General features: G+C 36.1%; 1 protein-coding gene across 2 annotated transcripts in view; it reads right to left on the bottom strand.

Annotated features, from left to right (window-relative positions):
• FBXL5 (F-box and leucine rich repeat protein 5) overlaps positions 1-24857 on the bottom strand; it is a 61937-nt gene that overhangs the window by 6519 nt on the left and 30561 nt on the right. For both annotated transcript variants that reach the window (XM_069069503.1, XM_069069513.1), the window contains exons 7-10: positions 20496-20644; positions 20104-20186; positions 19150-19875; positions 8785-8933 (exon numbers count right to left, since the gene is read on the bottom strand). In XM_069069503.1, coding sequence (XP_068925604.1) covers positions 8785-8933; positions 19150-19875; positions 20104-20186; positions 20496-20644 — 1107 coding nt within the window. The remainder of the gene's footprint in view (positions 1-8784; positions 8934-19149; positions 19876-20103; positions 20187-20495; positions 20645-24857) is intronic.

Here is a 24857-nt window from a genome sequence, read left to right as displayed (position 1 = left end):
ACACCCAGACGTCCTAAAGGCATCTTAAATTCAACATGTCCACAAAATAACTCATTATCTCTTTCCAAAAACTCACCTTTCCCTCAATTTCTACTGAGTACACCATCACCCTACCCTTCCAAACCACCCAGGTTCATAGGCTTTGTTGTCATGTTTCTAAATTCCTCAATTTGATCAGTTACCAACTATGACAATTCTAGTTCCACAACATTTGTGGGGAGCGGGGAGTGTTGTGATGGGACAAGCTGTCATCTTCTTTCCACTTACATCACAAACATAGTAATAGTTCAGGCCCTCATCACTTCTCCCCTAAACTAGTGCAACAGTCTTCTAATTGATCTGCCTCCCCCAATAATCTCCTCCAAAACATCCTCCACAAATCTCAACACAATTGATATGACTCTAGCACAGACAGGACTATGTCACTCCCCTGCTCAAGATACTTCAGGGATTCCCTTTGGCATGTAGGATAAAACGTAAACTTCCAAGTTCAGAATTTAAAGCCCCTTACAATCGGGCTCCAATTGCTCTTTCTAGACTTAAGTGTAATTACTCCCCCCCATATATTGTTCCCAGCCAAAAACATCTCCTTGCTGTTCTCCATAAATGTCATGACATCTCCTGCCTCTCTGCTTATGCACAGGTTGTTCCCCATGTCTGGAATGCATTCCCTCATCATTTCTGCCTCCTGAAATCCATGACACAAATGAAGGCTGAGTTAAAGTGTTTATGTTTGAATATGCCCAGTATTCTTGAGAATTCATGTCAAATAAAACACTGAAATCGCTGTGCAGAGCTGCTTCAGAACTGAGCTGTCACCTATTTTTACACAGTCAATGCTCAGACTCAACTGTTCTCTCTAAAAATGATTTAAGAGTCGTCTCTCTCAAAATGTCCTGTGAACAAGGGAGGCATTTTGAGTTTCAAAAGGGTTTCTTTTCAAGCAAAATGGAGATCAATGACACACACACACACACACACACACACACACACACACACACACAATATCAAAGGAAAGACGGCCTAGAATTTGGGAGTCATCTAATCCAACTCTCTTACATTTTAACAGATAAAGAAACGAGGTCCAGAGACATTAAATGACCTGCTCGAGGACACAAATAAGGAGAGCTTAAAAATCAAACCTAGGTCCTATGATACCAAATCCAGTGTTCCTTCCGTTGCCTCACTAAATTTGAAACTGTCAAAATCAGAAAGCAATTGTGTCATAAGCTGTATTCTCAGTCATCTTCACCATCTCAAAAATTCAACTGTCATAAATGGCATAGCCATCTGATTAAAAAGCTCTTGTAATCCATGGATGTGTTGGCAACTCATCATTTGATTTTCCTTAATTGCTCTGACAAAGAGGGACAAAAAAAATGAAAGTGAATGGGTAAAGCAATCATTAGATACACACAATGCTTTCACCTAAGGTTGGGCTTATGTTGGACAAAGATTAGTAGTTCTTAATAACCAGGAATCACAGGGATCTAGAGCACAAAGACCAGTAAGATAAAACAAAAATGTTTTAGTAGATAGAAATCAGCAAACTATCAATGTAGAACTTCCCATATAGAAAGCTAAATGGATCATACAAATAAATAAAACAAAATATTTAAGTAAAATAACTTTTTAAATAATTGGTGTAAGAGGTATACTCTTATTTTACTTTATAGAAAATAGTAATTCAAAAAGTAATCCTTTAGATACCTGTAACATGACAAAATTCCTATCAAATAAGGTAATTACAATGTACTTGGCAAACAAGGTTCATTATGATCATAATATTTTAAATTATTTAATATTTAAATTATTCTAAGCAATTCTAAAAATTTAAAACTAAAATGTTTGTATGACTATTATTAACTAAAATGTTTCAGAACATGAAACTGAAGTACAATTTATGAAAAAAATTAAATGTCACGTAAATATCATTTGAAGGAAAATAACTACATAGGCAAATCTGACTACTATCCCCCGACATTTGTTACTGGAACACTAATGATTTTTTTCTAATTTCATTTATATAATTTTGATATACATCTGCACTTACCTTAACTTACCTTTACTCTTCTTCAACTTAAATTAAAAACATAAAACAGCAAATCATCTAAGGTTGTATTACCTCCAGAACTATGAATTAATCTATAGTGATTTTATACATGTTTTTAAAAGCAAATAAGTATTTTTTCAAAGTGTAAATAGTCAAAATAGTATTGAATTAGAATCCTAACAGAAGAGTAGGAATTCAATGTAAAAGTGTGTTTGTAAGTAATGGAGCATTATTAAAGTCTGTGCCTTAAGATATGACTTTTTTCTCATTTTCAAACTGAATTTATGTTCAAATACTGTTAAGTGTCACATAGGGAAACAATGTGGAAAAAAACAAACTGGCTTTTAAATAAGCACATGACACAAGCAGAGCACAATGAGTGACACTCAATTCCAGTTTATTGTTTAAGTCATGCCTCCCCCTCCCATCCTATCCCATCTCACACTCCTCTCAAAATACCAATAGTAACAAAGGGGGGGGGGGGGGGGGGGGGTGTAGGTGAACACATTATATGTCATATATCGCTAGTTATTTTAAGCATCAATGAAATATATATACTTTCCCTCAATAGTGACAATGCTGATGATAGGAAAAGTTAGCAGTATACACTTAATTCGATCACTTTTCACAATTTTTTTACTCAAATTACATCCCCTCAAGTCTTCAGTAAAATACTAATGTTTAAGTTACACAGATTCCATCTCTTTTGCATACTTCCTCAAATACATAAATCTTATTCTAAACGTGCAGAAGACACACTTACTAGCACACTTTTCCTTTAAAAAAAAAGTCAAAAGTCACCAACAGGAAAACTAGGGAATCAAAACACTGATGCTAAAATCTTTACAGTGCCCACAACGTAAGAGCTCAATAAATATCGAGTATTTTTAGGAGGTAATTGGAACACTGTACAAAATTAAGTATAATGAAATCTCACTTTAACATTTCCTAGGTAATAAACTACCTGTCCAAATGCTGTAAGGAAAAGATTCTATCACAACACGGTTTTGAGGGAAATTGGCCAGAATGACACAATACAAGTTTACATTACAAGGATAAATATTATAAAGCACGCTTCCATGTAAACTTTGAAGGGTTGCCATGCTTTTCAAATCATGGTTGTCAGGGTGCAAAGAGCAAATTTTAACACTGAGATAACAACACTTGTGGAATTATTTTAATTTTTTCTGTGAATTAAAAGTATCATGTCTTAAAGTGTCAACAGTATGTCCAATAAAACATAGTTTCATCTTCTGAATGTTTACTATATAAGAATTTACAACCAAAACTGAGAGATACATTGCAATAGCAAGCAAATTTAAATCTATTTTCTATATTAGGTGGCCTCTGAGAGAAAGCATAGCATAGGTAGATTAGAAAACAGGTATTTGGATTCAGGAAGATCTAAGTTTCCAGTCCTGTTTCTGATACATTCTATAACTGTGTAACCATGGGCAAGTAATTTAACTTTTTGGACATTAGATTAGAGATACATGCTAATCTGCAACAGCAGGAATATTCTGCATATATAACAATCACAGGTATGGACTCCTAAAAAATAGCATCTAAATTGTTTCAGAGGTTTATCAAACCAAAGTTTAACATGAGATAAGCTAAACTCATAAAAATTAATTATCACCAAGGTAGAAAGTACCTGTATAAAATATCAAAAAGTTATAATTCTGCATCTAATATACCACATGATAATTTACATTTTGTAATATTGTTACTTGTTTCTATATAACAATGTAAAACGTGTCAATTTAACTCTCTGGATTTCAGTTTCCCAACCTGGTAATAAAAGGAAGTTCAAATGGATGATCTTTTAAGATCTCTTCCAGTTTTTTCTATAATTCTGAGATGCTAGGACTTTTCTTCAACTACAGATATCTCTTCCAAAGAAATGTTTAGAAAAGGTGAAAAGTTCTTGAAGGAATCCTAAAATTGACTATTTCCCACTTAATTGTCCAAAACTGGAGTACAAAATTCTTTTTATTTTCTGCTAAATCAATTTCAAAACAGGTTTCTGATCACTCCAAGAGAAAAGATAACTACGTATTAATTAAGGTTTTAAATTAGATGACTTCTAAAGTTTCTCTGAATTTGGGGTTTTTAGTGTGTTTATATGTATGTAGCCATTCCTCAACATTTAAAAGGTTTCACTTTCCCAGTTTTGGTTATTTGCGGGTTGGCCATCAAATGGGAATTTCTGGAGATGTGTGGCACACTAAGGAAAATTGCAGATGACAAAGACGTAAATAAAATGAAAAAAATTTCAGTAAGTCATAAATGCAAAAACACTGTATATTAATAATCTATTTTATCATTTGCTTCAATAAGCATACATACATAAATTTATTATAACGTTAGAATTTGGGGCAGGTAGGTAGTACCAGAGTACCAGCCCTGGAGTACCTGAGTTCAAATCTGGTCTCAAACATTTACTAGTGTATGACCCTGTGCAAATCATTCAACCCCGACTACCTCAAAAAATAATAATGATAATAATAATAAAATAAAAATAAATAGTTAAATTTTGTTTCATTGTGATAAAGAATTACGGGCTATGCATTTTTTTGGGGACTATCTCCTCCTTGTCTACCACCCAGACTCAAGTCACATGATCTTCTCCAGCAGTGCTTCTTGTATCTCCCATACTTTTCACAGAAGGAATTCCAGAAAGTAGTTGCTACAGATACACCAGAAACTCTGAAGACTCTGCACAGCACATAAGATATTAAACCTCGCTAATGAGAACTTTTTCATGGATGCAAAGTGCTGTTTTACTTGTTTTGTGTGTTAAATAAATATGATCAAAATTATTAAAAAATAATGGCTTGGGGGGGGGGGCGGCTAGGTGGCTCAATGAATAGAGCACCGGCCCTGGAGTCAGAATGAAATGAGTTCAAATCCGGCCTCAGACACTTAACACAAAAACTAGCCGTGTGACCTTGGGCGAGTCACTTAACCCCAATTGCCCTCCTCTCCCCCCCAAAAAAAGCAAAAAAAAAAATAATGGCTTGGGGTAGGACCTAAAGTTATTTGTGGTTTTTCACATCTGTGAGGGTCCTGTGCCCCTAACTCCCATGAATGTCAAGGAACAACTATACATATATATAAACGTGTACAAATATATGTACCTATTGATAGAGACAAATTAAGACATATACCATAGTTAAGGTCAAAAAACTGCCTGTCTCCCAAGAATGATCAAATTAATACAATCATCATATGAATCTTCCTTTTCTCAATGCAATAGAAAACTCTGCTGAGTAGTTTACAACTAAAGCTGTTACTCTTATTTTCTTGTCTAGTCTAAACAACTGCAATGGGTTACTATACTAACTGGTCTTTTTGCCTTCGTTCTATTGCCTTCTTTTTATCCATACTCAAATATCACTATCCCAGTAATCTTCCTAATGTACTATGACATCACTTTTCTACTTGAAAATCTTCTTTGGCTCCTCCAACAGTCATAAATAAACTATTAACCCCTGACTGGCATTTTATCCCCAAGTCCCCCCATAATCTGGCTCCAACCTACATACCCAAATTTAAAGAAGCAGCCCTAAGTAGTGCAAAAAGTAACAGACACAGCGTCAAGAAAATGTGGATTCAAATTTTTACTCTGATCTTCCCTGATAATGCCTCTTTATCTGCACCCGAAAAAGTGCCCACCAAACTAAGTCTTCATAGACCATGCACGCCCCTCCTGGGGCATCCCATAAATCCCCTAAACTTTTGAATTCTCACTCTAAGGGCAGAGCTGTCTTGATTAAACTCACATAACACCATATAATTATATTAAGGTTAACCTTTTTGTGTCAAGGACACCTTCAGAAGTCTAGTGAAGTCAACAGACTCCACAGGATGTTCCTAAATAGAGAGGAAACCAATCATAATGAAATAAGGATGCATTTTTTCACCCAAATTCAGAGCCCATTGATTTCCATGGACTCCAAGATAAGGACCCAGGTTAAGACTATGTTACACATTCATTATTTTGCCATCTCTCTTGTGAACTGCTCCCACCCACTTACTCTAGAAGAATAAATCAAATCAACACTACCACTGCTTCTAGAAAGGGAATGATAATCAACTATCCTATGATACTACTCATCATTACTCTAAATCCTGAAAACAAAGCTTTCTTTTTTCTGGTCACCATTATTCTATGAGTTTTCACATTTTTGAAAAATTCTTCATGTGTTTACTAGAACCAATTTGGGGGTAGAGAAGGGCTCACTTTCATATTTTTATCCCAGCAAAGAGTATAACACTTGGCATTAAAAAGGCTCTATGTTTTTTAATTCATTCATTTTCTGAAACTAGATAAGTAACTAAGCAATCATAAGATCACAGATCCAGTGCTCATTTTATGGGACCTTAAAGGTCATTGACTCCAGTCCTCTCATTTTACAAATGATAAAAGTTAAAAACCAGAGATATTAAGTGACTTGCCTATGGTCACACAGGCAGTTAAACAGCAGAGCCAATATTCAAACCTGGGGGTGCTTTGACTTCAATAAATGAGACGTTGAGTATTCAACTGTAAATTGGAATTAGTATAATTTGTAGTACCTTCCCTCACAGGACTATGGCTAAGGGTTAAATGAAATATGTGTTTTGAAAAACATAGAACACTATACATATATAGATACACAAATACATAAACATATGTGTGGGTCAGCTATTTTTATTCAAGGCCCAAATTAAATGTCACTCTTCAGTGAGGCCTTACTTGATCCCTCTTAAGGTGAAAGTTTGTCTCCCTCTTAAACTTACTTCACTGTCTCACCATATCAAGTATTTGTACTTTTCTCTACCCTCTCACTATATACTTGAGAGCAGTGGCCTGTATTATATCTCTTTTTATATCTCAGTATCTACTAGGTATATATGTAAATGCAATATAAACACAGGAACAATTTATTATTTTATTAATGCCATACACAACAACCCTTAATAAGAATAGTAGTCATCATCACTTAAATATTTACAAATAGATTTCTCTTCACAGGTTTACATACCTAATTTGCTGAACCTCAAGAATAAGATATATATTTAAACAGAATGAGCTGCATACATATGCATATATAATACCAGTGGTAATTTTAAGTCCCTATTCTTTATAGTTTGGGCTGGGGCTTTTTTGTTTTTTAAGGCAGGGAAAAAAGTTAAAACATCTATATTATCCTTCAAGAGTCACATGGAATAGGGGCAGCTAGGTGGTGCAGTGAATAATAGTGCACTGGCCCTGGAGTCAGGAGGACCTGAGTTCAAATTCAGCCTCAAACACTTAACACTTACTAGCCGTGTGACCTTGGGCAAGTCACTTAACCCCAACTGCCCCTCAAAAATAAAAGCAGGCAAAAATTAAATTAAGTTAAAAAACAAAATTTTTTCCCATTTTCCTAAACTGAGTTGGTGATTTTTGCCGTAAGGAAAAACATCAAAGTACCTTCCTTCCATCCATCCAGGAGGTCAATCACATTTCAAATCACTACCTGTTATTAATGGGGTATGAGGGGGGAGAGCAAGTGGGAAGGGGGTGAACTATAAATAGCAAACTTATACTGCAACAAATTGGCATCACTTACTTGTTTTTGCTTGCATCTTAGCTGCTACTTTTAAAGTACTTAATCAGCTTAATCTATACCTTGAACTTTAGGGTAATGTTAAATAACGTCACTAGGACTATCCTAGAAATTTTCTTAGTACCAGACTGAAACTACTAAAGCTACCCTACCGATTTTCCAAATCTTAAAAAAATAGAAGACCCTCTAATCGAGGGAATTAAGGGTAAGGAACCCTTTAAGTATTTTGATTAACTCCAAAGTAATGCCAGGGAATTCAGGAATCTTAAACTGAGATTCTAGCACCACCACAACTTCCTCCTACAATCAAGTCCACTGTTCAAAGAGCAAGATTGCATCAACAGAATTCTATGTTGTAGTCCCCCAAGACAGATTTCTTCTGTTGTTCTTTAAACTGTGATGCAGCCTTGAGTTGTGAGCAAATTTTAGACCCTGTGCACCTCCTAATTCCAAGGATTGTTAAAAGTTCTTAAAGGAGTTGTCTACTGATCAAGGAAAAAGATGTTAATATGAATCCTGACTACACTTTGCTGAATGGTGGAAGACCCTTTACCTCTTTTGGTTTGTTTCTTCATCTGTAAAACACAGGGATTATATTAGGTGATCTTTAAGGATCCTTTTTACTCTAAATTCTGTCATGCTATGCTGGTTTTTCAAATATATATTCTGGTTTATTTATAATTCAGTTCAGAGATAAAGTCATGGCTGCCAGTGGAGTCAAAGGGGTTTAAGATAGGGTGTGGTAATTACTGTATGAGGACCACAGAAATACCTAGAAAATAGAAATTTAGTCCAATGCCTCGAGCCATGCTCCAGATGTTTCTAAACCCTTATATCCCTTTCTAAGTTACAAACATTTCTAAACACTTGTCAATTTGAATACTTAAATAGCCATATACCTCAGTAACATTTGATACGGCTTATAATTTAAGTATCTTTTATTCAAAAGTAAAACTTACCTTAAGAGAAGCTAGTAAATGTAAATTTAAGTGTTAAATTTATAAAATGTAAAGAAATAATCTGAAATCAATGAAGATATAGCATGGTGAAAAGACAGCCAAGCAATTGAGCATAAATATTAGTATTTTTAAAGCACAACTTTTAATTATCTCACAAAAAAAAAAGAAACATTACCGTTAATGTTGTCACAGTAGTAAAAGTGTTCATCATTTAGAGAAGGACATGCTGAGACCAAATCCTGTAGGCCAGCACCAGTTACAGTAAGACAACCGGATAGATTAAGGTGCTCCAAATGAGGCAGGCCTCCTCCCAGAGTCAAAACCCTGTTAAAAGAGAAATAATCAAATCACATTAAACTATCCCAAAGAGAAGATTAAGCAAGAATTCTGATAGTACACTTGAACAAAGTTTAAATTTATTTTTCTATTCATGATGCCCGTGGAAACCAGAAATAAGGAATATGACAACATTTATGAAACAGAGAAACCAGTACAATGGACTAGACACAAAACTGGCCTTGGATTCTAGAGGACCTGCTTTCAAGGACTACCTCTGACACATATAAAAGTGTGTGACCCTTTACAAGTAACTTAATCACTTAACCTCCCTGTCTCCCTGGATACTTTTTTAAGAAAGAAGGTCTTGGGGGCAGCTAGGTGTCAAGGTGAGTCAGGAGGACTGAGTTCAAATTCAGCTTCAGACACTTAACACTTACTAGCTGTGTAACCTTGAGCAAGTCACTTAACCCCAATTACCCTGCCTTCCGTACTCCAAAAAGGAAGCAAAAAAATAAAAAAAAGGAGTTCTTAACCTTTCACGTGCCATGGATTCTCACACTCTGGTGAATAATGTCTCTAAATTCACAAAATAAAGTACAAATTATAAAGGAAACTAATTATATTAAAATAAAGATGTAATTTTTCCCCCATATAGTACCTTAAGACTATGTAAGTTTCAGAGCAGGTGCTGATTTAACATTCGTAGAGGAATCTCCTTGCTAGGAACTCACTGGTGCTGAAATCACAACTTTGGTCTATCTCTACACAGACTTACTATACATACATAGGTAAAAATTTTTAAATAGATTTTAGGCAACATTATATTCAAGCTGTTTAATCTCTCAAGATCTTGGGAACAAGGAAATCCCTAACCTGCCTTAGTAAAATATATTTCAGTAGTAAGTACTTAAAGAAAAAAATTGTTGCTTTCACATTCTGTGCTTTATAGCCATTCTCTGGTGTTAAAATTAAAATAAACACTAAAACTTTTTTAAAGAAATCTATTAGGGGGCAGAGCCAAGATGACAAGAGTAGAAGCAGGACCTCCCCGCTGCTCCGGCTTCCACCCTCCCCAATCCATGTAAAAAGGGGACTCTAAACAAACTTTGGAGCTGCAGAACCCACAAAATGACACAGAGAAGCTAACCTCCCACTGCAAACAGCAGGGCAGGCCAGCAGGAATCAGCCAGCCCAGTGCTCTGGGAGCCAAGCCTAGACAAGGCTTTAGCCCCAGGGCGGGCCTGACCAGCCACGGCTGGTGGGACTCCATAACAGCAGCAGCCCTGGCCATTTCCAGATTTATCAACACAAATTTGTGAAGGACAAAGTGAGAGGTCAGTGCAGTCTGGACTTTGGGACCAGTAAGTGGGAGTGCCTGGCTTTTGCCCCCTGGGGCGAGAAGCCCTTGAGGCGCCAGCACAGCCAGCCAGTGCCACATGGCTGCTTCAGTTCCTGGCCTGCAGTGTAGGGGGACCAAGCACCAGTCTGAGGGGTAATCACTCTTGCTTTAACCTGCTTGGATCTGGACTGCTGTCTAGGGTGGAGGTCCTGGGGTGTATGTCCAGCTTGCCAGAGCGTGCAGGGACCTCAGAGAGGGTACCAATCTAATACCTCCGGCAACTGAGAAAACCCCAGCATTTGGGACAGAAGCTCCCCTGTCTGGTGACAGAGTCCTACTGTGGCAAAAAGCCCAGGGGTAAAGTGACTGAGGGGCGACATGACCAGGCAAAGGAAACAAAGAAGACAGAAGATTCCAACATTAGACTCCCCTTTGGTAGACAAAAAGGAGCAAAGCATGGAACAGGAGGAAGACAGTGAAGTCAGAACTCCTGCACCAAAAGCTTCAAAGGAAAATACAAGCTGGTTACAGGCCATAGAAGACCTTAAGAAGCAGATAAGAGAAGTGGAGGAAAAATTGAGAAGAGAAATGAGAACAATGCAAGAAAATTATGAAATGAGAGTCAACAGCCTGACTGAGGAAAATCACACATTAAAAAATAGACTAACTCAAATGGCAAAAGAAGCTCAAAAAGGCAAGGAGGAGAAGAATGCCTTAAAAAGCCAAATTTGCCAGATGGAAAAAGAATCTCAAAAGCTCAATGAGGAGAATTTAACAGGAAGGGATGATACTTAAAAGGTGAAATTAAGAGGTGAGAGAGGAATATAATGAGAGGAGATGGGGAGAGACAGAATGGGGTTAACTATCTCATACAGAAGAGGCAAGGGAAAATGGTTACAATGGAGGGGAAGAATAGGAAGGCAAAAGGGAATGGGTCAACCTTATTCCCATTAAATTTGGCTTGAGGAGGGAATGAAATACACACTAAATAGGGGATCTTGCCCTACAGGAGAGTGGGAGGGGGGGAGAATGAGAGGGGGGATGATGGAAGGGAGGGCAGGCTGGGGGGAGGGAAGTTGGAAGCACCCACTTTTGAAAAGAGACAGGATCAAAGTAGAGAATAGAACAAGTGGGAGGTGGGATAGAAGGGAGGGAAATATAGTCAGTCTTTTATAATATATTTGTTTTGCATTAGCCACATATGTACATCCTATACTGAACTGCTTATCTTCCCAGCAAGGGTGGGTGACAAGGGAGGAAGGGAATGAATCTGGAATTCAAAGTTTTAAAATCAAATATTCAAATACATACATATACACACACACACACACACGCACATATATATATATATATATATATATATATACTATTATTAATACTATTTTACATGTAATTGGGAAATAAGATATACAGGCACTGGGGCATAGAGATCCACTGGAAAAGTCGAAAGGGGTATGGGAGAAAATATGGGAGAGAGCAGATTGGAGGAGGGGATATCCTGTGGGACTGCTATTTTGGGGAGTGGGTAGGGGAAAAACAGGGAGAAAATTTGTAACTCAAAATCTGGCGGAAATGAATGATGTAAATCAGAAGTTAATAAAGTATTTGAAAAAATAGAAATCTATTAAAAGCTAAAATGATTGCAAAACTAAGAACATAAAAGAAGCACAAAAATGTGAGCTTTGATTAAGGAAGTCATATAAAATTACAAGAATATAATGTAAAAATTTAGAAAAATAAAGATGGAAAAAGAGGAATATCATATCTGAAAACATGTCAAATATAAAATCCAAGATATACTCACATACATTCCCTAAAATTCTGATAAGGAAATACAATGTTTTAATTCAATATAACTTCCCACATGGCAGGGAGTGCTGGTCACCAACAGTGGCAGTTCTGAATCTCGGAAGGTTTGACAAGAGTAGTTTTAACAGTTCCTATTGCCCTACAATGGGCAATAGGTAGATAACAATTATCAAGATTAACATGCCATACTACAGAAACTACTTCCATGCAAAAAGGAGGCACTTCAAATTTTAACAAGAATTGCAAAAATCTTTGTTCAAACATAAGCCGAGGTAGTCTACGTGCAGGCTACAAGGACAATCCTCTGATGCTTCATTTCTTGGCATGGAGATGAAACTGGGTTCTCTACAGCTATATATACAAAAGCAGAATATTAGTTCTGATAGGTCCAATCAAGAATTAAAGGCTTCAAAGGTATCAATGGAATGACTGACAGACTGAGTGCCTATCATCTAATCAGTCTAGACACAGTAGATTGAGTACCAAGCCGGGACTCAGGAAGACCTGAATTCAAATATGGCCACAGACACTTATTAGCTGTGTTACTCAGGACAAGTAACTTAATACTGTTTGCCTCAGTTTCCTCACCTGTAAAACCAGCCCCGGCGTGCTCCAAAGAGAAGCTCTGCATTTTTGCCTAGGTTCTGTCTATCCCCTGAAGGGATCCCAGAAGAACAAGCAACTGACAGCTGATTCTGACAGCTGAGCCCCAGATTGTGAAGACAGAACTGAAAAAAAAAAAATCACCTCAAAAACTGGACATTTTTTAAAAAATGGAATTATGGCACATGATGTCAGAAAGACTTGAAAAGGATATTTCCCTGAAATCTAAGTATAAAGAAACATTTGAATATCAAAGCAGATTTGAGGGAGATTTGGAAAACCTCACAGGGGAAAAATTAAGGAAACCCTTTTCCCAGGAAAGAGAGGTCAGACCAGGGATACTGATTCATAAGAAAGCCTCCACAGAGGAGAGAGACCAGGAAGGAAGTGATTTTGATGGTAGCTTCAATCAGAATTCAAACCCTCCTAGATACTTGAGAGTTCCTACAGAAGAGATACCTCATCTTTGTGATATATGTGGCCAAAGCTTCAAATAGAATTCAGACTTAATTAGCCATCAAAAAATCCATAATGAAGAAAAACCTTATAAATCTAATGTATATGAGACAGTATTCAGGCAGAACTCTACACTTTTTGGATATCAGAGAATCCACAGTGGACAGAAACCCTTTCTGTGTAAGGAATGTGGGAAAACCTTTAGTCAGAGCTCTAACCTTATTGATCATCAGAGGACACATACTGGAGAAAAACCCTATAAATGTAATGAGTGTGGAAAAGCCTTCAGTTTGAGTTCAAATCTTATTAAGCATCAGAGAATTCATACTGGTGAAAAACCTTATGAATGCAATGAATGGGGGAAAGCCTTCAGTGAAAGTTCTAACCTTATTAAACACCAGAGAATTCCCATTGTAGAAAAGCCCTATGAATGTAAAGAATGTGGGAAAGCTTTCAGTCAGAGCTCACATCTTATCAGACACCAGAGGATTCATACTGAAGAACTTTGGTATGAATGTAAGGAATGTTATAAATTCTTCTATGCACAGTCATCTTTTATTCAACATCAAAAAATTCATACTGGATGGAAGCCCTATGAGTATAATGAATGTGGGAAAACCTTCAACCAGAACTCTAACCTCATTAAGCACCAGAGAATTCACACTGATGAGAAACCATATGAATGTAATGAATGTGGAAAATCTTTTAGTGTCCATTCATCTTTTATTCGACATCTTAAAATTCACACTGGTGAAAAACCCTATGAGTGTAATGAATGTGGAAAAACATTCAACCAGAATTCTAATATTAGCTAAACATCAGAGAACTCATATTGCACAGAAACCTATCATTGTACTGATTGTGGAAAAGCCTTCAGTATTTATTTTTTTCATTTTTATTTATTCAGTATAAATTCAATATTTAATTCAATATTCAATATAATTCAATATTCAATATTTATTCAGCACCAGAGAATGCATAGTGAAGATCATAATGAGCAAAATGAATATGAACAACTTTTTGTGTAACAAATGTGGGAAAGCCTTCAGCCAAAGTGGAAACCTTATAAGACATCAGAGATTTCATACTGATGAGGCCCTTTAAAGTATAATGAATGTGGAAAAGCTATCAGTCTCAGTTCTAACCTCATTAAACACCAGAAAATTCACAATGGAGCAAAACTCTATGAATGTAATGACTGTGGGAAAAAAACTATGATTATAATCTCACTAATTGCTCAAAACATTCATTATCATAAAACTCATGCTAGAAGAACATGAATAGTACTGATTTACTATACCCATTCAACATTAAATATAATGAAACTGGGAGAGCCTTTTAAGCTTTTAGTCAACATTCTAAACTTATTTGACTCCAAAGAAGCCATAATACTGGAGATAAACCCTGTAATAAAATTGCAGATCCATGATTTATTTTTGCTAATTCAGCTCACAAGGATATTTTGTTGACTTCCTAATGAGCTCCCCCTGTAATTTGTATTTTTAATGTGTGCCTTTTACCCAAATGAATGAAAAGTGGCTCAGTGCTAGAATCTTTTTAAATTTAATAAGATCATAAGATTTAGAGTTGAGGGACCCTTAGAGATCATATAATTTAGCCCTTTAATCTTACAGAACTGATGACTAAAGGATAGAGAAATTTAGTAGCCTTCCTCAGTTCACATGGGAAGCCAATAGTGGAGCCAGGATTCAAACCTAGGTCCTATGACTCCAAATTTCAAATTTTAAAATAACTTACAAAATTTTTTTACAATTGATTATTATACTACATTACACTATATATCTTTATTATTAAAAGGTATAAAAAGCAAATGTGACTAAAACAAATAACCTTAGGCCGTTTTAAACACTGAATTTCAAGATCTTATTATGATTTTCTAAAAGTTACATTTTAAAATACAATAATAACTGAGTTTTATAAAACTTTAAGACTGGTTTTACATACATTATCTCATTTAACTCAACCAACAACCCAATGAGGTACAGACTAGGTATTGTTATTTTATAGGAGGAAACAGGCTCAGAGAGGATGTGGCTTATCCATAGTCTCACAGCAAGTATATGTCAGGTAAGATTCAAAACCAAGCCTTTTGATGAAGTCCACTACTATACCACACTGTTTTCTTAATGTTAATTTATAACATTCCTGTTTCTCAGTTATATCTTCTCTAATGAAGAGACTGTTTTTCATTTACTATGATAAAACAACTTTATTCTCAAAAAAAAAAAAAAACCAGCTAGAGAAGGAAATGGCAAGTCACACTACTATCTTTGACAAGAAAACTCCAAATGGGGTCGTGAAGAATCAGACACAACTGAAATGACTCAACAACAAATTCAGAAAAGATCATCACCACAATGAACAGAGTTTAGGCCAAATTAGTTCAGAAAGATCACCAAGCAAACATGGAAAAGTGGTTTGCTACTGATAATCACAGAACCTTGAAATATTTAAGTGTTTAAAGTCACTTGTTATTTGCCAGAGAAAATGAAATTTTCTGAGATTACTCATATAACTGTAATAGGATCATAGTTTTTATTTCTGACAAAGAGGTAATGTTACCTGAAAATACTTGGGAAAGAGGTGGAACACTATATTGGATATAAGGAACTGGGACTTAAATCCCAGTTTAATAAACTATACTGTATTAGGTGAATGAACTTTAACAGAGGAGGTCTGAATCTGTATCCTTATCTAACTTGTACACACAACTCTATAAGTCTTCAGACATATACCCTGCAAATAAACTTCCTTTGTAGATAAAAAGTTAAAGCAAACTTTAAAATCAAAATTCCATCTCAAAAGCACTCAGACAAAATTACATGGCACTATTCATGTGGTCAAATGTCTGTCTATATGTCTCAAAGGGTTATTATTAAAACTATATTATTATAATAATATATTATTATAAATATATATTATTATAAAATAATATTTTTAAAATTAATATTATTAAATATTAAAATATATTATTATTATAATTAAAAATTATTATTAAATCTAATAATCACCAAGTGTTTAAGCATCTACTATATGTCAGGCACTACTATGGGGACAAATAAACAATCTCCACTGTGTTTCTGGCAGGGTCACAAAGGAAAAAGTGAAAGGAACACAGAAATGGACTATAAGATTATATATTTAGAAGCAGAAGAAACAGAAATGGAGACCCAGAAAGATTGTGATGCTGAAGATCACAGTTACTAACAAACAGCAGTAGCAGGATTAAACTCCCAGTGTCCTCTGACTGGAACACCAGTCTTCATTCTTCAGTGCCACATCTCAATTCAACAACAGCTTTGTTAAGTATTTATTATACACAAGGCATACAAAAAATTTCTTAAAAACCAGTCACTGACCTCAAGGAACTTGAACATTCTCAGAAGGGGATATATACTATGTACAAAAATACAATATAATTTAAAGAAGAAAACATTAAATCACTGGTTTGAAGAGAACAAAATTAATGTTTTATGAATTAAGGTATGTTGAACTAAAGAGGAAACCTGAGCTTTGAAGGAAGGTTAATTACTCTGGAAGGTAAAGATGAGAAGTGTAGAATAATGGGGTCAAATAAAGTTTCATATTTTTTTGTTTGCTTTTTTAGGACAAGAAAGACCTGAGTACATATTACCAGTCAATAAGGAAGCAGAGGATGGGAAGAAACAAAAGGAAATGACTAGAAGGAAAATGAAAACTATGTCAATGAAACATTTAAAAATACACAGGAGAGACACAAACCAGGCAGGTTTGGTACTGTCATGTAAAATTACAATAAAGATTCAATTTCACAGAGGGAGGGAAAGAGAGGAAAGGTAAAGACAAATCAGGATTATCAGCGAGAAAAGCTCCTGGAAGAGATGAGAGAATGGGACATATATACATATAGAAAGGTAAAGCCATGGCAAAGAAAAAGATCAACTCTTCCTCAGAAACTGGAGCAAAGAAGGAAGGAAGAAATGGGATTCTGAGGTGTAGATCAGGTGAGATAAGGGAATTCTTGGTTCAGGATTATAAAAGGTGATCTTGATTATTTTTTTCCTCAGTAAAAAGGAGGCAAAAACATCTACTAAGAGGAATTTCAACATCTTTTCCCTATCCTTGGGTGTTAGAAGAGGAGATAAAGTTTGGAACAAATGCATGAGTATGACAATCAATCCAGGAAGAATGGAAGGATTATCTCAAAAGAAACAGAAGTCTTTCCCTTTTTGCTTTAGGTATTTGTTTATAGCTGTATATTTATTTATCTATATAAATACATCTCTACAAGTAATGGATCAGAGAAAATAAAAGTATATGTAAAATTAATTTGGCACTGTGTAGAGTGCCAAGGAGAGTGTTTTACCTTGCAAAATAATTCTGACTGAGCTTATTGTGATAAATTTCAATACCAGATCTGTATGTATCTTTCAAAGTATTTCCTGGCTACTCTAAGACTTTTTTGAAAACAGTCTTCAAGTAAAGCTGTTCTGCCCAAGGGCTAAATGACTTATATTTCAGCAAATTATAATCTTCAATAAAATATAAACTGAATAAACAATGAAAAGTTGCTCAACATCCACTACTTATATCAAAGGTAATCTAATAAATCAACCGGCATAGGGTTGCAACAGGATGCTAAAGTGTAACCCAAATAATTGGCAGCATCAATTTATAAGATTAGTACAAAGCAGTTGCAATTGACTCAGTGCAAGTTTATGACTCCTGCAAACTGCTATTTTAATGGCTCTGATTTATTCTACACTTCTATTAAGGAAAATTTCATAAGATCTTATCATCTAACCATGAATATTTAAGTCCAATCAAAGATTTTTTTTAAAGTTACTGATACATCCAAAGGAAGAATTGATAGTCGAACTGCAGATCAAAGAAAATTATTTTTCACTTTATTCGTGTTTTTTTCTTTTGGTCTGTGTCTTCTCTCACAACACAAATAATATGGAATTGTTTTATAAGACTGTGTATGTATAACATATCAAATTGCTTACCATCTCAGTGAGGGAGGAGGCAAAACAGGGAAGGAGAATATATGGAACTCAAAATTTTTCAAAACTGAATGTTAAAAATTGTCTTTACGGGGCAGCTAGGTGGCGCAGATCTTTATGCATCTTTATAGACATGCCAACATGTGGGAGAACATTTTGAATTAAGCCATGTAGTAAACCTTCCGGCCCTGGGAGAGTCAGGAGGACCTGGGTTCAAATCCAGACTCACACACTTAACAGAAAACTAGCCATGTCACCTTGGGCAAGTCACTTAACCCCAACTGCCCTACTACCTTCCCCCCTCTAAAAAGAAAAATCTTTTAAAAAATTGTCTTTACATGTAAATTTAAAAAAAAAATTTTGTCACAATATTAAATATTTCCTCAAATAAAATGTAAACATGGTGAAGTCTATCACAAATAATTTCACTACCAAAGAGCAATACTGTATGTCCACTCAGGCATGAAAACTAGTATATTATGGTCACATAAAGAATAGAAACTTTAGTCTGAGTTTACTTCCAATCTAGAAACTGCTCCTGAAAGTTACAGTAGGAATTATGGCTTTCAGAGACTGTCCAACACAAAGGGGCCCTTCAAAACTGCATGTCTCCCATTAAACAATGCATTAACACATCTTACTAAAACCTGGATTGGTAATTCAGTTATAAGCATAGCAATTTAATATTTTAATGTCAATATAAACAAATCACTACTCATAAAATAGTTTAAGGTAACATTTACACTATAAAAGTATTTGCTCACTACAAAAGGACTCAATCAGATAATTCCTTTAAGGTGCAATGAACACAGGATTTAATTTACAAAGGCTACACTTACAAATAACTTTTCAGGAATATATAAATTATTTATAATACAGCATACCTGTTAACACAGATCACCTTAGAAGGGGCCACAAATTTCCATAAAGACTTGAGTAGATATTTGGATACTACTGATGACCATGCTATGTTATTTCAGAACATCTGAAGTGAACAGTTTTGGCTCAGCTCTTGCTATTTCCTAACATTCTACAATTAGTTACCTACCTGAGACCGTGATCTGTGATCTGATAACAGCCAGATAAACTGAGAAAAAGAAGTACACGTCCAGTCTCTTGATCAGATTTTTCACTCCCAGAGTAAAGTAAGTCTTTTCCCACAGACTGTCTAGTCCTTGTTGCTTTTCCACAGAATGTAGAAGATTCTGGGAGCGAGGGTATAGTTCTTAATGTGGTCCCAGTACAACAAAATGCATGACCACAATATGTGAAGGCAGGAGAAGCACAATGCTGCTGCCAACAAACACTAGTCCTTAGTCCAACAATGTCCTTATTATAGCAACCAGAAGTTGAACAACTGATATTAGACGCTGTTTCCATCACAGAAAGACCTTCAACATTTCTATGTCTCCATTCTACAGCATCCTCAATATCAGCCAAATCTTCAGCATCTAACATCCACACATAAGCAGAACTGAAATTTTCAGAAGAAACAGGTTTAGTCCAGGGGTGTTCATTATCTACTTCTTTGCCAAGACTTTCATTAGTTATATCATGCAAACAAGCATATTTGCTGTTAGACTGCATGGTAATGTCTTTACTTCTCCATGTAGTCGGTGTGTTCTTGTTTCTGCAAGTCTTCAGAATGCCACCTTTATGAGATGAGAGGATTCCCAAAGCTCTGGAAATCTTCTCTAAAGCCACATCTGTAATTTTCTCACAACCTGAGAGATCAAGATGTCGAAGACTCTGGCAGCAACCAAGCCAAGACCAACTACAACCAAGAGTTAAAAGCTTATTAGTCTAATAACTTTTTTAAAATTACAAAAATAATTAACAATCTACATAGCTGCAGACCAAAATATTCCAAAGGTAATACAATTCAAATGGTACATATCTTGACAGAAAACAAATTACAATTTAAATCACTGTTTAAACTACAAAAGGAAATAATTACTAATTTTCATAATAAAGATAATTTGAAAATCGAAAAATAACTTACCTGTCAAATGCAGAGTCTGAGATGTCAGTTTGGGTAAGATCTAAATGTTCCAGGTTAGGGCAAAGCTCTAAAATTTGTCTAACCTATGAGGGAAAGGAGGGAATAAGAATTTTTAATTAAAATCTTCAGGCTTTGTGATTCTAAGGCAAAAGAGAATATGTGTCTTGATAACAATGATTTAAACTCAACTTCCTCCTCACCAAGATATACATACATACATATTTATACCATTTTAGAGCTCAATGGAACCTCAGATTTATGTTTAGTCCAAATCTATATTTAAAACAAAAACAAATCTATACCACCCCACTGGTTGAAAACTTACGGCTGTGTAAAGTTATTACTTAAAGGCTGTCATTCATAACCATCTAATGATACTGATTGATACTTACCATTTTACTGGAAACTGCAGAGCTATATGCTAATACTAAAGTTTTTACAGATGTGCCAACATGTGGGAGAACATTTTGAATTAAACCATGTAGTAAACGTTTTTCCATTTGTGCAATATTGATGGCAATTGATTCTTCTACAGACTCTTCTGTAAAAAAAAAAAAAATCCAATTCTCAAAGATATGGTAATTTTAAGTGGCATATAGCATATTAAATGACTAAATAAATGTGAAATTAACAATAATACTTTGCATTTCCATCATTCATAATTTCTTAAATCCTCCCAAGGGCCAGAATATGTTATATACTACACTGGTACCAGATGTAAATACTTAAAAAACAGCATTTTTCAATGTAGATATAACACATTAACAAAATATTTTCTTCATTTACGACTTAGAAAGCAATTAGTCAGTTATCATTAAATAGTTCTGTTAACAGCAGAAAAAAGAACGAATTACTTAATTTCCAACTTTGGTCTCTCTTAATTCAACCTCCTTTACAGATGGGGAAACTGAAGCCCTAGGAAGTGACGTGACTTGATTAAAAAGTTAAGTGACTGGTAATAGCAGAGCCAGAATTAAAATTAAGATCTTCTGACCCTATTTACAGTATGTGCTCTTGTAATTACACCATATCAAATCCAAATATGACTTCTTAAAAAAAAAATACATAAGTCAAGAAGCACTTTTTTTTTTTTGCTTTTTGGAGGGCAATTGGGGTTAAGCAACTTGCCCAAGGTCACATGGCTAGTTTTTGTGTTAAGTGTCTGGGCTGCATTTGAACTCAGGTCCTCCTGACTCCAGAGCCGGTGCTCTATTCATTGCGCTACCTAGCCACCCCCAAGAAGCACTTATTAAGCACCTACTATGTGCCAGGCAGAAGCTAAGTGCTTTAGACACAAAGGCAAAAAGACAGGTGCTGCTTTCAAAGAGTTCACAGCCTAACAGATGCAACAAGATTCAAACACCTATATAAAATCAAGAAATACATAGGATAAACTGGAGACAATCTCATTGACAGAAGAGAGAAGACACCGATATTAATAAAGACTGGGAAAGTCTTGCAGAACATGGGACTTTGGAGGTGGTTGTCTTCCTTCTTTCTCAAAGAAAACCAAAATCACATCACTATGTTAGGGTTAATGTTACACATGGATGAATGATCAGACCAATATGAAATTAGAAGGCTCTACCACAAGTCATAAATATTCCATATGGACATTGTGAGCGGAGATGGCTCTAAATTTGCACACCTCATGTTTCATTTGAGTTATTGCAATTCTGCACTGCTCATAAAGAACAGTGCCTTCTTTGATGAAACATCATGCTCTGCACTCCTATGCCAGTGTCATGCAATTGATTCCGCAGTTCTTCAGAGAGACCTTTAAAGTGTCCTTGTAGTGCTTCTTCTGACCTCCAGGTAAAGGTTTGCCTGGTATGAGTTCTCCATAAAACAGTCTTTTAGGCAAATGTACATTTGGTATTCAAACAACATGGCCAGGCCATCAAAGTTGTGCTCTCTGTAGCAGAGTCTGAACATTTCATAGTTCAGCTCAAAAAAGGATCTCACACTGGGGTGGCTAGATGGCACAATGAATAGAGTACTGGCCCTGGAGTCAGGAGGACCTGGGTTCGGATCCAGTCTCAGACACTTAACACAAAAAATAGCCGTGTGACCTTGGGCAAGTCACTTAATCCCAACTGCCCTCCAAAAAAAAATCTCAGTGTCAAGTACCTTCTCTTGCCTGGTGATCTTCAGAATCTTCCTAAGACAATACAAATGGAAGTGATTCAGTATCCTGGCATGGGCTGGCAAACTCTCTGGGTTTCACAGGCATACAACAATAAAGTGAGCACAACAGCTCTGGAGATCTTCAGTTTGGTAGGCAATCTAATACCTCTTCTCCCACAATTTCTTTCAGAGCATCCCAACTGAGCTGGTCTGGCAAAGTGAACATCAATAGATATGTACATCAACCTCACCATCAATGTGTACATATCTGTTAAGTATACTGCCAAGATAAATGAACATATATCAACAGTATTCAAAGTTTCTCTATTTGTTGTAACTGATAGATCCATGTGTAGATGCTGTAAAGATGGCTGGTGGAGAACCTGTTTTCTTGATATTATTAGGTTAAAATTAACACAAGCAGCAAAGAATAGATTCATACTTTGTTGTATCTCAGCCTCAGAGGCTGCACTGACTGGGTACACAATCATCTGCAAACAAAAAGTCATGCACCAACTCTCCTTCCACTAATTCCACTTAAGTCTTGGCTTGCAGCCTTTTCGAGTTAAATAATTTACCATCATTGTGGTAAGTAGGTGACCTTGCTGCCATTTTTGTCCTTGTTGAAGTCATCTGACATCATGGGAGTAAGTACACATCTGTTTCATTCCATCAGTGACTATGAAAGTGAGAAATCATCATAATCCAGAACCCAGGCAAGCATGCCATCATGAAACTGACATACTATACTGACAAACTTCTCCAGGAAAATTTTGCCATCATTTTTCACAAGCCCTCATTGAAAACAGTATCAAAGACCTTGATCAGATTGATGAATACTGTATACAGACTTCTGTTCTGCTCTTGGCATTTCTCCTGCAGTTCTTGGACAGTAAATACCATACTGATGGTTCTTTGGTCCTTCCTGAAGTCAGTTTGATGACCACCTTCCAGGTGAAGGATCAGTCCATTAAGGACTTTAGCAATAATTTTCCCAGCAATGAATAAGAGACAGACAGTCCCCCCCACCTTCCAACTGTCACAAGAAAACCTATTTTCTTTTCCTTTATAGGGATGGCAATAGCAGAATCACATAACTCCTGTTAACTTTCTCTTGCCACATAACCTGGAAAATTTCAATCAGCTTTTATATGAGCAGTGGACCCCGTGCCTTGTAAATTTCAGCTGCATTAGAATCATTACCAGGCACTTTGCCACGCAAGAAGAGCCTAAGACCATTCCAAACCTCTCCTTTGGTTGGGAAGTTTGGCTAGAGAGGGACTGACTTGACCCTCATGTATATAGTCAATGGCTTTAGTAGTGATTGATGACGGTCTGTTGAGAACACTATGGAAATGTTCAGTCCATCTCTCCAGGATCATGTCCTTATCAATAATCAATGTGGGTCCATGAGCACTGAGTAGCTGAGATGCACTATAAGTCATTGGCCCATAAAAAGCCTCAGGGCATCATAAAAGTGCTTTGGATTACCTGTGTAAAACCAAATTTTATCTACCTTCTTACTGAGCCAAGAATCCTACATCTCTCTAAGCTTTGCTAGTACTTTACTTTTGATGGAATTAAAAGCTGACTTTAAGACAGATGAACTATCTTGCTGGTGATCCCTGTGAAGTTCTCATTTTTCATTTAGCAATTTCTGAATTTCCCCATGATTTTCATCAAATGATACTTGATGTCTATGAAGTATTCTGGCCCTGATGAGTAAATGCAGTGCTGTATACTAAATCTCCAAAAGCTGCCCACTCCTCTTCTGCTTCACTGTTACCAACCCTATATTGGCTCAGCTTTCCCCGCAAATAAGCAACAAACTGTTCAAACTCAGGAAAAGCACTCTGATCTACTGATGTTAATCTCTTCTTAGCTTAGGTCTGCAGCTTTTGTTATATATGAATATTTAGCTTGGAGAGCATAAGTCTATGACCAATCCAGCATTCTCCAGCACACATTGCCTTGTCACTCTCATAGCCGGTCTCTTCTCCTTACAATGACATAGTTTATTAAATGCCAGTATTTACTGAGAAGGTTCACCCACAAAGTTTTATTGTATTGAGATAAACAGAAGACTGGTAGTGATGAGAAGTGATATGAGATGCTCCAGTCTTAAGTAGTAATTGCTGTTTCCAACTGCATTCCTGCCATATCTCAGTCTGTGCCTGCTCTGACATCAAAGTCACCCAGAATTACAAGCTTGTCCTGTTTTAGCACATCGATGATGAGGGTCTCCATGTCTTTATAAAATTTTTCTTTGAGGTCAGCAGGATTCATCAAGGTGGGAGTGTACACACTGATGATAGTGGCATGGAACTTTCCTACAATGGCAATCGCACTATTAAAAGCCTGTCCTTCACTCCTTTTGGGAAACACCCAAGGTTGCAGACTAGAGTGAATTTGATTGCAAAACCTATGCCAGTTTCACGGAGCATCTCATCACTACGGCCACTCCAGAAAAACATACAGACAGTTCAGACTTTGGAAGATAGCCTTCATTTGCCAGCCTTGTTTCACTTGGGGCTGACATTTGGATGCAATATCGCTGAGTTCTCTCAGAACAAGAGTTGTTCATCTTTTAGGTCTACTGAATTTTCTGTTATCCATAAGGGCACACA

The sequence above is a fragment of the Petaurus breviceps genome, unplaced genomic scaffold (assembly GCF_028583685.1).
Source record: "Petaurus breviceps papuanus isolate PSGF00001 unplaced genomic scaffold, PetGlider_PUasm1.0 140, whole genome shotgun sequence".
In the NCBI taxonomy this organism is placed as follows: Eukaryota; Metazoa; Chordata; class Mammalia; order Diprotodontia; family Petauridae; genus Petaurus; species Petaurus breviceps.
The sequence above is the reverse complement of the archived record's forward strand: the minus strand, read 5'-3'. Positions and strand labels throughout refer to the sequence as shown.